Genomic DNA, 11,379 nt, shown 5'->3' with positions numbered 1-11,379 from the left:
AGACGACATAGGGTGTATAAGAAGACCCCCGACTTTTAAGAAGATTTTATATTTTAACTGGTAAAGTTGGGGGGTCGTCTTATACGCCCAGTCGTCTTATACGCCGGAAAATACGGTATTTTAATATGGAGCATCTTATGGGGCCAATCAAACTGCATGGAGCATTATATGGGGCATATTTTGTATGGAGCATTATATGGGGCCCATCATGAGCTTTATGGAGCATTATATGGGGCTCCTGATTCTATATGGATATTCAAAAACACTTAACCTACTGATGTCTCAATCAATCTTACTTTTATTGGTACCTATTTTTAGTTTTGACATTTACCGGTAGCTGCTGCATTTTCCACCCTAGGTTTATACTGAGTCATTAAGTTTTCCCAGTTTTTTGTGGCAAAATTAGGGGTCTCGGCTTATACTCGAGTATATAAGGTATATTAGGTGGTCGAATCATAGTGCAATCATTATGTGCCCAAAAACTGTGTATTTTAAACACTTTCTATGGATTGTCCAAAAGGAACAGAACCTTGAAGGAGTCTTTCTAAAAAGGACAGTGAATTTCACGGTGGGATAATCATACACAGAACCAGTGTTTATGCTCTTCATAAATAAGCTGGGATATTCTGATTGAATCGAGCAGCGGGACAATATAGATTAAAGCACTTTGTTTTATTGTTAAATAAAAGTTATAATCTGCATTATACTCCAACTTTTTACAGCTACTTTATTTAACAATGTGCAAATGTTCAAAAAAAATCAACTCCTGTAAACAAAACGACTGTTAAATATATTTCACAGAAAAACAGAAAAGTAATTCAAACTCTGGAACGTTCAACTCAGAACAGTAGTGTACAAGTTCACTTTTAAAAAGATTTCTATAGGCATACCCATTATTGCTTCTTAAAGCTGTGTGGCTGGCTATGGGGAAAGGAAATTAGTCAGATTTGGAAATCTCAGCAAGGTACTCCGACATGAGGTCATGAATCCAGATGTCCGTTTCTGGTAAACTGGTGTCCACAATGTAAGCCACAACCTTCCGATCCCATGAGTTAGTGCTTTCATGAATCTCTTGTATAAGTGCCACAAGAGGCTTCTTTTCCACATGGTTTCTGAACACGTTCGCCGCTTCCTCAGACCACTGCTCACACTTGACACCTTGTGAGAAAATTCAATAATATACATGATAAATGGGGGTAGAATATGCACTTAATTGACACAAATATAAAGGTTTCCTAATGGCTGTAATTTTTCCATATTTTTACACATCAATATACATTTTTGTCAAAACATCAGGATGCCACACACAGTCCATCATCTTCATGACCAGTAAATTAGGGAACCATCTTAAAATATGCATCAGTTCTCCATTTTAGCAAATGGATTGAGTTCTAGAAATTAGTATGAAAGCCAACCCTCCCAGTTCAGAGATTCAAAAGTCTTAAAAGGAGTGGTCGGAAGTCTAAAGGAATCTTCATCCTAAACCCCTATTTAATGCTATAACCTAAACTATTTTCTAATACACTTGAATTAAAAATGCCCCATCTTTTCCTAACTCTTACTGCTTTTCTATTTTTTTTCCCCACTTTTTTTTTTTAATGGTGCTTCTTTTGAGAATTACAGTGCTCCATAAGGAAGCAGAGGTTGCGGTTACTGCTGCAGCTCCTGCCCTGAAAAGAAGAGTCATTAGTGAGGTTCATTCAGGAGCTGGGCTTGTGTCCCTGCGCCATGTGTGCAAAGATAGCACTCTCTCTGCTGCCAGCTCAGATCTGCAGTAGAGTCAGAGAGTGCCAGAATACCTGGCGGGCAGAGACCAGCACCACCTCTGCCAGTGATGTCACTGCCGCAGCCCCTGTCCCCTAATGACGCTTCGTTCTGAGTATCCAAAAAGTAGAGACAAGAAAAATCCATCTTCTCGTCTAATAAGGGGTCATATCCACCTCTCTACATGTAATAGCAAAAATGTGATTTATTAAAACATAACCTTTATTGGTACTTAATTAAAATTTATTGCAGCGAGTCTCCTAATACATAAATCCTAAAATTACCTACGAGGGGACTGCATTAAAGATTTCTCCTGACCCACCTCTATTTATCACAAGATGCTGAAACTGCACATGTGCAATGATATAAGTCTCTATAGATTATGTGCCTATTTGCAGCTCAGAACTGATAACGGTCTTGATTTTACAGAAGCTGAAGTGGTTGGTGTGAGATTTGATAATGGACCCAGTTGAATATAGAGCAGTCATCAAGTTCTTTTACTTGAAAGGCTGCACACCGAAGGAGACATTCGATGAGATGAAAGAGGTTTATGGAGATGATTCCCCATCATATGATGTAGTCAAGAACTGGCATGGTCAATTCAAATGTGGTCGGACTTCAGTGCAAACCGCTCCAATTCCAGGGCAACCTCACTATCCTATTGATGAACACATCATCCAGCAAGTGGAGGTCACCATTTCAGAAAATCGCCGCGTAATCATTAGCCACCTAGCCCAAAATGTCAAGATTATCGTGGGTCTGTGGAAAAAAAATCATCCAAGACCATCTTCACATGCACAAGGTATCCGCTCGCTGGGTTCCCCGGCTGCTCACACCTTTCCAGAAGCAGGAATGAGTTGAATGCTCTCAGCCTCTATTGACAATGTGCCATGGAATCCAGGAGGACTTTTTTTTACCAGACTGATCACACAGGATGAAAGCTGGGTCCATCACTATGATCCTGAGACTAAAGTTCAGTCGATGCAATGGAAGCATCATGACTCACCGCCTCCATAGAAGGCATGTGCCCAACCCTCAGCAGGCAAGGTCATGCCCACAGTATTTTGGGACCAGCACAAAAGTAGTATTGATGAATTTTCTAGCAAATGGTATCATGATCACTGGGGCATACTAGGCTTCACTGCTGAGGAAATTGCGGGAGGTCAAAACCAAGAGACGTAGCATGCTCACCAAAGATGTCCGCTTTCTGCAAGACAATGCACCAGTTCACAATTCACATATTGCCCAAATGGAAGCATGCTCCTGTGGCTTTGAAATTCTACCACGTTCCCCTTATTCACCTGACCTTGCACCATTGGACTTCTACCTCTTTCCAACAATGACGTTAGTTTTGAAGGGCAAACATTTTCCAGTTAATGAGACTCTGATTTCCGAAGTCACAACATGGCTTTTGGAGCAACCTGTCGACTTCTACAAGCGAGGTGTTTACAGTTGCTTACAGTGATGGGAGAAGTGTGTGTCCCTAGGTGGCACCTATGTTGAGAAGGACTAATATCTGTTCCAAGCTTCATTGCTTTCAGTCCACAGGAAGGGAGTCAAGGGAAATAGTTAATGAACGCCCCTCGTATATCAAGGGTGTGGCTAAAGGGAAAAGAAAGGGAAAGAAAACCTATATATATACATAAGTAGGATATGTGGATTATGATTATTACAGACAGTGGTCAGTCCTTACAGAGGTGGTCCGCATCAAAGACCCACCTCATTTTGAAAAAGCTTACGCGAAATGTGCGTCTGGGGTAGGCCCCCGGGAATTCTGTGGTCTGTGCATCAGCACTTTACAACATGGGTAAGAGTATGCTACCCTTATAACTTGGGTACGGGCAGTACATTAACTTTATGCCCCTGCTTTCCACATTATCAGTTTATAATTAACTAGATGGTGGCCCAATTCTAACGCATCGGGTATTCTAGAATATGCATGTCCACATAGTATATTGCCCAGCCACGTAGTATATTGCCCAGTCACGTAGTATATTGCCCAGCCACATAGTATATTGCCCAGCGACGTAGTATATTGCCCAGCGCAGTAGTATATTGCCCAGCGCAGTAGTATATTGCCCAGCGCAGTAGTATATTGCCCAATTACGTAGTATATTGCCCAGCGACGTAGTATATTGCCCAGTTACGTAGTATACAGCACAGAGCCACGTAGTATATTGGCCAGTCACGTAGTATATTGCCCAGCCACGTTTGTCACAGGTTAAAAAATAAAAAATAAACATATACTCACCTTTCCGAGGGCCCCTTGTAGTCCACGGCAGCTTCCGGTCCCAGGGTTGGTCTGAGCGCAGGACCTATGATGACGTCGCGGTCACATGACCGTGTAGCGGTCACATGACCGTGACGTCACGTCAGGTCCTTTCCGAGCAGGACTTGTGATGACGTCGCGGTCACATGACTGTGACGTCATGGCAGGACCTTCTGCCATACCATCTTTGCCACCGCAACCTGCAACGGAAGATGGCGGGCGGCGCGAGCTGCTCAGCGGACTACAGAGGGTGAGTATAGCAGGTTTTTTTTTTTTTTTTTTTTTATTATTTTTAACATTACATTTTGTACTATTGATGCCGCATAGGCAGCGTCAATAGTACAAAGTTGGGGACACACAGGGTTAAAAGCGGCGGTAACGGAGTGCGCTACCCGCGGCATAACGCAGTCCGTTACCACCGGCATTAACCCTGTGTGAGCGGTGACCGGAGGGGTGTATGCGGGCGCCGGGCAGTGAGTGCGGGGACTAAGGAGCGGCCATATTTTTCCGGACTGTGCGCGTCGCTGATTGGTCGTGGCAGCCATGACAGGCAGCTGGCGAGACCAATCAGCGAACGAATAACCGCAACAGACAGACAGACAGACAGAAGGACAGACAGACGGAAGTACCCTTAGACAATTATATAGTAGATGGTAGATCCTCTCAGCACAAGCACTTTATGATTGTTGCAATATTACTACATTTGCACTAGGAGAGTATATGTTTACATGATCTTCCAATACTGTATACCTATGTAATTTGTGGAACTGCCTCTTACCCCAATCCATTATGCCCAGGGCTTCTATTGTGGATCCTATAATTTCCTTCCTCAATTTTTGTGTACAAGATTATGTACGGTACTTATCATTGTATCAATACAACCATGTTTAATTTTTAAAGTCAGCACTACAATTATCTTTATTTCCATCTCAAATAGAAGTAGACAGCTTGTCCTAGTATTAACAAACCATAGAAGAGAAGAACCACAGAACAGCACAAAATAGGGATTTTTGTGTACTCACCGTAAAATCCTTTTCTCTGAGCCACTCATTGGGGGACACAGGACCGTGGGGTGTATTCTGCTGCCACTAAGTAAATACAAAAATGGTTAGCTCCTCCTCTGCAGTATACACCGCCCACTGCCTCCTGATAGAACCAGTTTAGTGACCAAGCAGTAGGAGATTAACAAATATTTTAACCATAGGTACAACATGTCAAAACTATAACGCTCATCATAGGCAACAAGCCAAAGAAAGGTGGGTGCTGTGTCCCCCAATGAGTGGCTCAGAGAAAAGGATTTTACGGTGAGTACACAAAAATCCCTATTTCTCCATCGCCACATTGGGGGACACAGGACCGTGGGACGTCCCAAAGCAGTCCCTTCGTGGGAAATAACATAACCGTGTAAATTCATGGCACCTGCCGTCTAAAGGTGCGCTACCGCTGCCTGCAGAACACGCCTACCCAGGCTTGTATCTGCAGGCGCCTGAGTATGGACATTATGCTTTGAGAAAGTGTGCAGGCTAGACCAGGTCGCAGCTTTGCAAACTTGCTCTGCAGACGCTTGATTCCGAATGGCCCAGGAAGCACCCACCGACCGAGTGGAGTGTTCCCGGATGCCCGATGGGATAGGCTTGCTTCTGACGCGATAAGCCTCTTGAATAGTCGACCGAATCCATCTGGCGATTGTCGAATTAGAAGCAGCCAGTCCCTTCTGGTGTCCTGCCGGGAGAACAAACAGAGCTTCCGTCTGTCGAAAAGGTGCTGTCATAGACACATACTTTCTGAGAGCCCTTACAAGATCCAGGGAGTGAAGAGCCTTCTCCACGCGGTGCGCCGGGGCAGGGCAAAACGAAGGAAGTACGATATCCTCGTTAAGGTGGAAGGAAGACACCACCTTTGGAAGAAAGGTAGGAGACGGTCTCAGGACCATCTTGTCTCGGTGGAATGTAAGTAATAGCGACAAGAAAGGCCACCATCCATGAGAGGAGAGACAGAGAGATGTTCTGCAACGGCTCAAAGGGAGATTCCTGCAGAACGCCTAGGACCAGATTAAGGTCCCAAGCCTCTAGAGGTGCTCTATAGGGAGGCACCACATGGGAGACTCCCTGAAAGAACATTCTCACCTGGGGTTTGGAAGCAATTTTACCCTGGAAAAGGACTGACAAGGCCGAGACCTGCCCCTTAAGGGAGCTCGGCGATAGCCCCAAGTCCAGACCGGATTGAAGGAACTCCAAGATGGAAGGGATGTTGAAAACCAACAGAGGGCGACCTCTACTTCTGCACCATTCAAAGAAGGTCTTCCAGGTCCGATGATAGATGCGCAATGACACCGGCTTTCGATCACTGATCAAGGTGGAAACTACTTCGCGGGAAAAACCTGCTTGAGTCAGAACCCAGGATTCAACGGCCAAGCCGTCAAACACAGGGCCCTTGAGTTCTGGTGGTAAATCGGACCCTGAGAAAGCATATCCAGACGATCTGGTAGTCGCCAAGGAACATCTGCGATGAGTTGGACCAGCTCTGCGTACCACGCCCGGCGAAGCCAATCTGGAGCTATGAGAATCACCGGCACGTCCTCCACCCCGATGACTCTTGGAAGCAAGGGTAGGGGAGGAAACAGGTAAGGAAGACAAAACTGACTCCAAGGAAGGACCAGCGCGTCGACTCCAACTGCTCTCAGGTCCCGAGACCGGGCCACAAACTGAGGTACCTTGGCATTGAACCAGGAAGCCATCAAGAATACTTCCGGAGTACCCCAACGAAGGCAGATCTGTTGGAAAATGTCCTGATGGAGAGACCACTCTCCTGAGGCAAGACCTTGACGGCTGAGGAAGTCCGCAGCCCAATTTTCCACTCCTGGAATGTAAACGGCCGATATGACAGAGTGGTTGATTTCGGCCCAGCGAAGAATGTGCTCTACCTTGCGCATTGCAGCCCTGCTGCGGGTGCTCCCCTGATGATTTATATAAGCCACAGCCGTGGCATTGTCGGACTGGATACGGATGGGGCGGCCTGCTAGGAGATGATGGAACCGCCTCAGGGACAGCCAAATCCCACGGATCTCCAGGATATTGATTGGAAGGAGAGACTCATGATGAGTCCAAATCCCCTGTGCAGTGTGAGGCTGGCATCGGTAGTGACTACCAGCCAATGGAAATGGAGGAAGGACTTTCCTTGGAGAAGAGAGGTCCGGAGCGTCCACCATTGGAGTGCCTGCTTGACCCGAGGGGTCAGAGGACACGGTTGGTCGAGGGAAAAAGTGCGTGCTGAAGGGGGCGAAGACACAGTTGCGCAAATGGAATTGCCTACATTGCGGCCACCATCTTCCTGAGAATCCTCATGCCGAAATGGATGGAACAGGGAGACTGTTGACGGAGCTTCCGGCCCCCCTGTTGAAGAGCTAGGACCTTGTTCCGAGGGAGAAGCACCAACCATCAGGAAGTGTCCAAAGTCATGCCCAGGAAGGAGATCCGCTGAGCTGGGACAGGAGAGGACTTTTTTAAGTTGATCAACCAGCCCAGCCGAGAAAGAGTATCCAAGGAAATGCTGACGCACTCCTCGCAGGCTTGGAAAGATGAACCTTTGACCAGTAGGTTGTCTAGATAGGGGAGCAGGACTAGACCCAGAGCGTGTAGAATGGCCATGACCACCATGACCTTTGTGAAAACTCTGGGGGCGGTCGCGAGGCCGAAAGGTAAGGCCGCGAACTGAAAGTGTTCCCCGCGGACAGTGAAGCGAAGGAACCTTTAGTGAGGTGGGAAGATTGGGATGTGAAGATACGCATCCCGAATGGCTATGGAGGCTCGCCCTGCTCCATCGAGGTGATGACGGAATGGAGGGACTCCATCCTGAAATGTCAGATGTTGACAAATCTGTTTAAGAGCTTTAGGTCCAGGATGGGCCTGACTGTTTCTTCGGCGGAGTGACTCAATGGCCTGGGAAAAAGCCCGAGCGTGCGTTCCCGCTTTGGGAGGCCGGGAAGCAAAAAAAACAGGTTGGAGGGGGGGGGGGGGGGGGGAATTCGATTTTGTATCCGGAGGACACCAGATCCCTGACCCACTCGTCGTGAACGACTGCAAGCCAGATATGACGAAACAGGAGAAGGCGTCCGCCTACTCTGCTGGTGTTGTCCGGACGAGATTGCGAGTCATTTAGTTGGAGATCTTTGGGGTCTGGATCCCCTGGATCTAGACTGCATGGTGCGGCCCCTCCAGGAGTGGTTGGGCCTGTACGAGGCCTGTGGGCTTTTGTCTCTGACAGAGCGACGCCCCGAACCAGGGGAACTGGCCGTTGAGGACCATCCGTAATTGCCACGAAAGGACCAAAAACGAGCCTGCAGCTGTCGGCGGATCGGTTGTCTAAATCTCTGCTGGGGAAGGGAAGTACTTTTCCCTCCTGTAGAATCCGAAATCAGTTGGTCCAGCTTTTCACCGAATAAGCGGCCACTGAGATATGGAAGGGACGTTAGGGACTTTTTAGATGCAGAGTCCGCTCGCCAGTTTCTCAGGCATAGTGCCCTTCTAATCGCCACTGCGTTTGAATCTGTAAGTGCGGAGCAATTAGCCGCGTCCAGGGAAGCGTTTACTAAGTAATCACCAGCCAAAGAAATTTGGTTAGCTAGCTCAGCTATGTCAGAGGGGAGTTCACTGTTCTGTAAGGCCTTATGCAGAGAAGGTCACGGCTTTGGCTACCCAGGTAGCTGCAAAAGAGGGAAAAAGTGCCGAGCCTGATGCTTCAAAAACTGAACGGGCGAGGCTGTCAACCAGGGGATCCGTGGGATCTTTGATGGAAGACCCGTCCGGCAAGGACAGAAGAGTTTTGGAGGACAAACATGAAACAGGAGGATCCACTGGAGGGGATTCTGTCCATTGTTTGCGGAGGTCAGGAGAGAAAGGATATCTGGACTCGAGATCTCTGACCTGCAAAGCGTTTGTCCGGACGCTCCCTATGTTGCTGATCTATGTCCTGGTACTCCGGGTGATTGGCAAACACCCTATGAGGACCCTTGGTCCTTTTTGAAGGACACTGAATTATCTGTATGGGAAGTCGCAGGTTCCTCGTCAACCTGCAGTGACTGGTTGACGGCCTCAATGAGACTATCTATAGTAGTCTGATAACCTGGCGACCCTAGATCAAGGGGTCCATGAGACTCAGGTTCAGATTCCTGGTCGCTATAGGTGCTTGGAAAGCGAGAGCGGGAAGCACAGCTAACGGACGCCGAGGCACCGGAAGGCCTGGGGGACGAGCTATGAACACGCTTCCTAGATGCCTGCTTGTGTTTAGAATGGGAGCGGCCCCTGCAGGCCGATGATTCCCCTGCTGTAGGGGAATTTTCTTGGGCAGGCGGATTAGTGGTCCTGCTCCTGGATGGATCCTGGAGGGACTCGATCACTTTAGTCAAGGAAGCCATAGATTGCGAGAGTGACAAAGCCCACTCAGGGGGGTCTGGTCACCGTGGGCTCGGTCGCGATGGGGGGCCCCTGAGCGCATTTGGGATCACGAGCATGACAGAGCAGAGCAGTATGCCCGCTTTGTAGCGCAGCCTGACATGAGGTGCAAGAAGTGAAAAACATTGTGTTTTAGAAGACTTTTTGGAGGTTTTAGGTAGAGACATGTTGAACCTTGTTAACCTCCAAAGGAGCTGCAGGGAAGCTGCAGCTGAAAAATCAGCGGAGCACTTTGTGTGCGGCTGAAAAATTAGCAGAGCACTTTATGTGCGGCTGTCTCAGTTGGCTATATAAAGGGGGGACCTGCGGTAGTGTGGCAAAGCACTTACCCAGGTCCTGTGCCCTTGTCTCAGCGGAGTTGCCTGTTCCTGCGTCCTTTTACGGCGTTAGGGAGGCAAAAGATGGCCGCCGAGTTTAGAAGGCCGCTTCTCGCAGTGCACGAGAAGCACCAGACCAGTGGGCGTGGCCTCAGGCGTGACGCCACTGTGGGCGGCGCTTTTCCGGCCTGCGGCGTAGCTAAGGCTGAAACCGGGGGCTAAATTAGTTGAGTCCGGGTGCCGATGTGCTCGGGAGCCCCTCCCCCCGCCGAAAAGACTCACCACTGAGCTGGGGATCCGGCGAAGTGCAGGGGGACGATGCAGGAACCTTTGATCCATCATCCCCTTTGCTGGGGAGGTTGAGAGGGACCGTCCAGCTCCATGCAGCACCGCTGTTTAAACAGTGGTGCAGAGGAGAGGAGCTGGACGCCATGGCAAGGGGGCCTCTGTGTATCCTAAGGGTTCGATCCCCTAGGATTTCACAGGGCTGCGTCCGGCTGTGGCATCCCACGTCGCAGGAGAGGGTACGGGGAGGCGACAATCGCCGTGCTCACCTGTTGATGTTTGGGGGAGATCAGCCCCTTGAAAGGGTCCGTCGTCCCAGTCTTCCTCTTGCACAAAAAAGGGTTAAAAAAAATAAGAAAATGTGGTCTGAATGACAGACCCCAGTGTGCCTCCTACGGACACTAAGCTTAAACTGGTTCTATCAGGAGCCAGTGGGCGGTGTATACTGCAGAGGAGGAGCTAACCTTTTTTGTATTCATTTAGTGTCAGCCTCCTAGTGGCAGCAGCATACACCCACGGTCCTGTGTCCCCCAATGTGGCGATGGAGAAAATAAGAGCAGAAAGAAAAATGGTTACAATCTCCTCAATCTTGAGGTTCGGCGCAGTCATAGCATACCTGCTCATGTCACATCTACTCCTGTTCCTCATTCTTGGTAGTCTGGTTCTAACCCTAAAAAGGCCCTGGTAAGCCCCAAGACTCCCACCCTAACAAGGGCAGTTCACAACTATCCCCATTGAAAAGGAAGCACTAGATTACAGACCACCTCTGTAAGAACTGCCACATATCCTACTATTATTTAGTTTATCTTTTTTACCTTTTTTCATACCCTAAATAAAGGTAATAGGATTGAAGTATTATTAGACTGCGACTGCATTCAATTTTAAACTAGCAAGATTATGTTTTAATAACACTCATGTTTTTTGCCATTATACTTTTAAGTATCCCAACATGCAATGGGATTCTCAAATGAAGCAACATTTAAAAGGAAGTGGGAAAATAGAAAAAAAACTGTTAGGAAAGGTAAGGATAGAATATGTTTAATTCAAAATATATTAGAAAATAGTTTAGATTATGGCATTAAATAGATCGAGATTTAGGATGAAAATGACTTTGGATCACTGCTTTACGTCCGCCATGCACATTAGATGGCACCTATCTTGGTCCTCTTTCCCATACATAGGAGTGCTCGTTCGGCTGAGAACTCCTGTGTACTGTATGGGAAAGCAGTCGGCTAATATGCCAAATAGACAATAAGATCGGCAGTTCAAAATCTGACCTGCTGGATCAATATTT

The 11,379-nt window shown here is 47.7% G+C and overlaps 1 protein-coding gene across 1 annotated transcript in view; it reads right to left on the bottom strand.

Moving 5' to 3' along the window:
• Positions 1-653: 653 nt before the first annotated feature.
• Positions 654-11,379, bottom strand: part of TDRD7 (tudor domain containing 7) — a 123,729-nt gene continuing 113,003 nt past the window's right edge. The window contains exon 17 of the mRNA XM_077250660.1: positions 654-1,158. Coding sequence (XP_077106775.1) covers positions 938-1,158 — 221 coding nt within the window. The 3' untranslated portion in view covers positions 654-937. The remainder of the gene's footprint in view (positions 1,159-11,379) is intronic.

This window comes from Ranitomeya variabilis, chromosome 1 (assembly GCF_051348905.1).
Source record: "Ranitomeya variabilis isolate aRanVar5 chromosome 1, aRanVar5.hap1, whole genome shotgun sequence".
In the NCBI taxonomy this organism is placed as follows: Eukaryota; Metazoa; Chordata; class Amphibia; order Anura; family Dendrobatidae; genus Ranitomeya; species Ranitomeya variabilis.
Note: the sequence above shows the minus strand (reverse complement) of the source record. Positions and strands in the feature narration are given on the sequence as shown.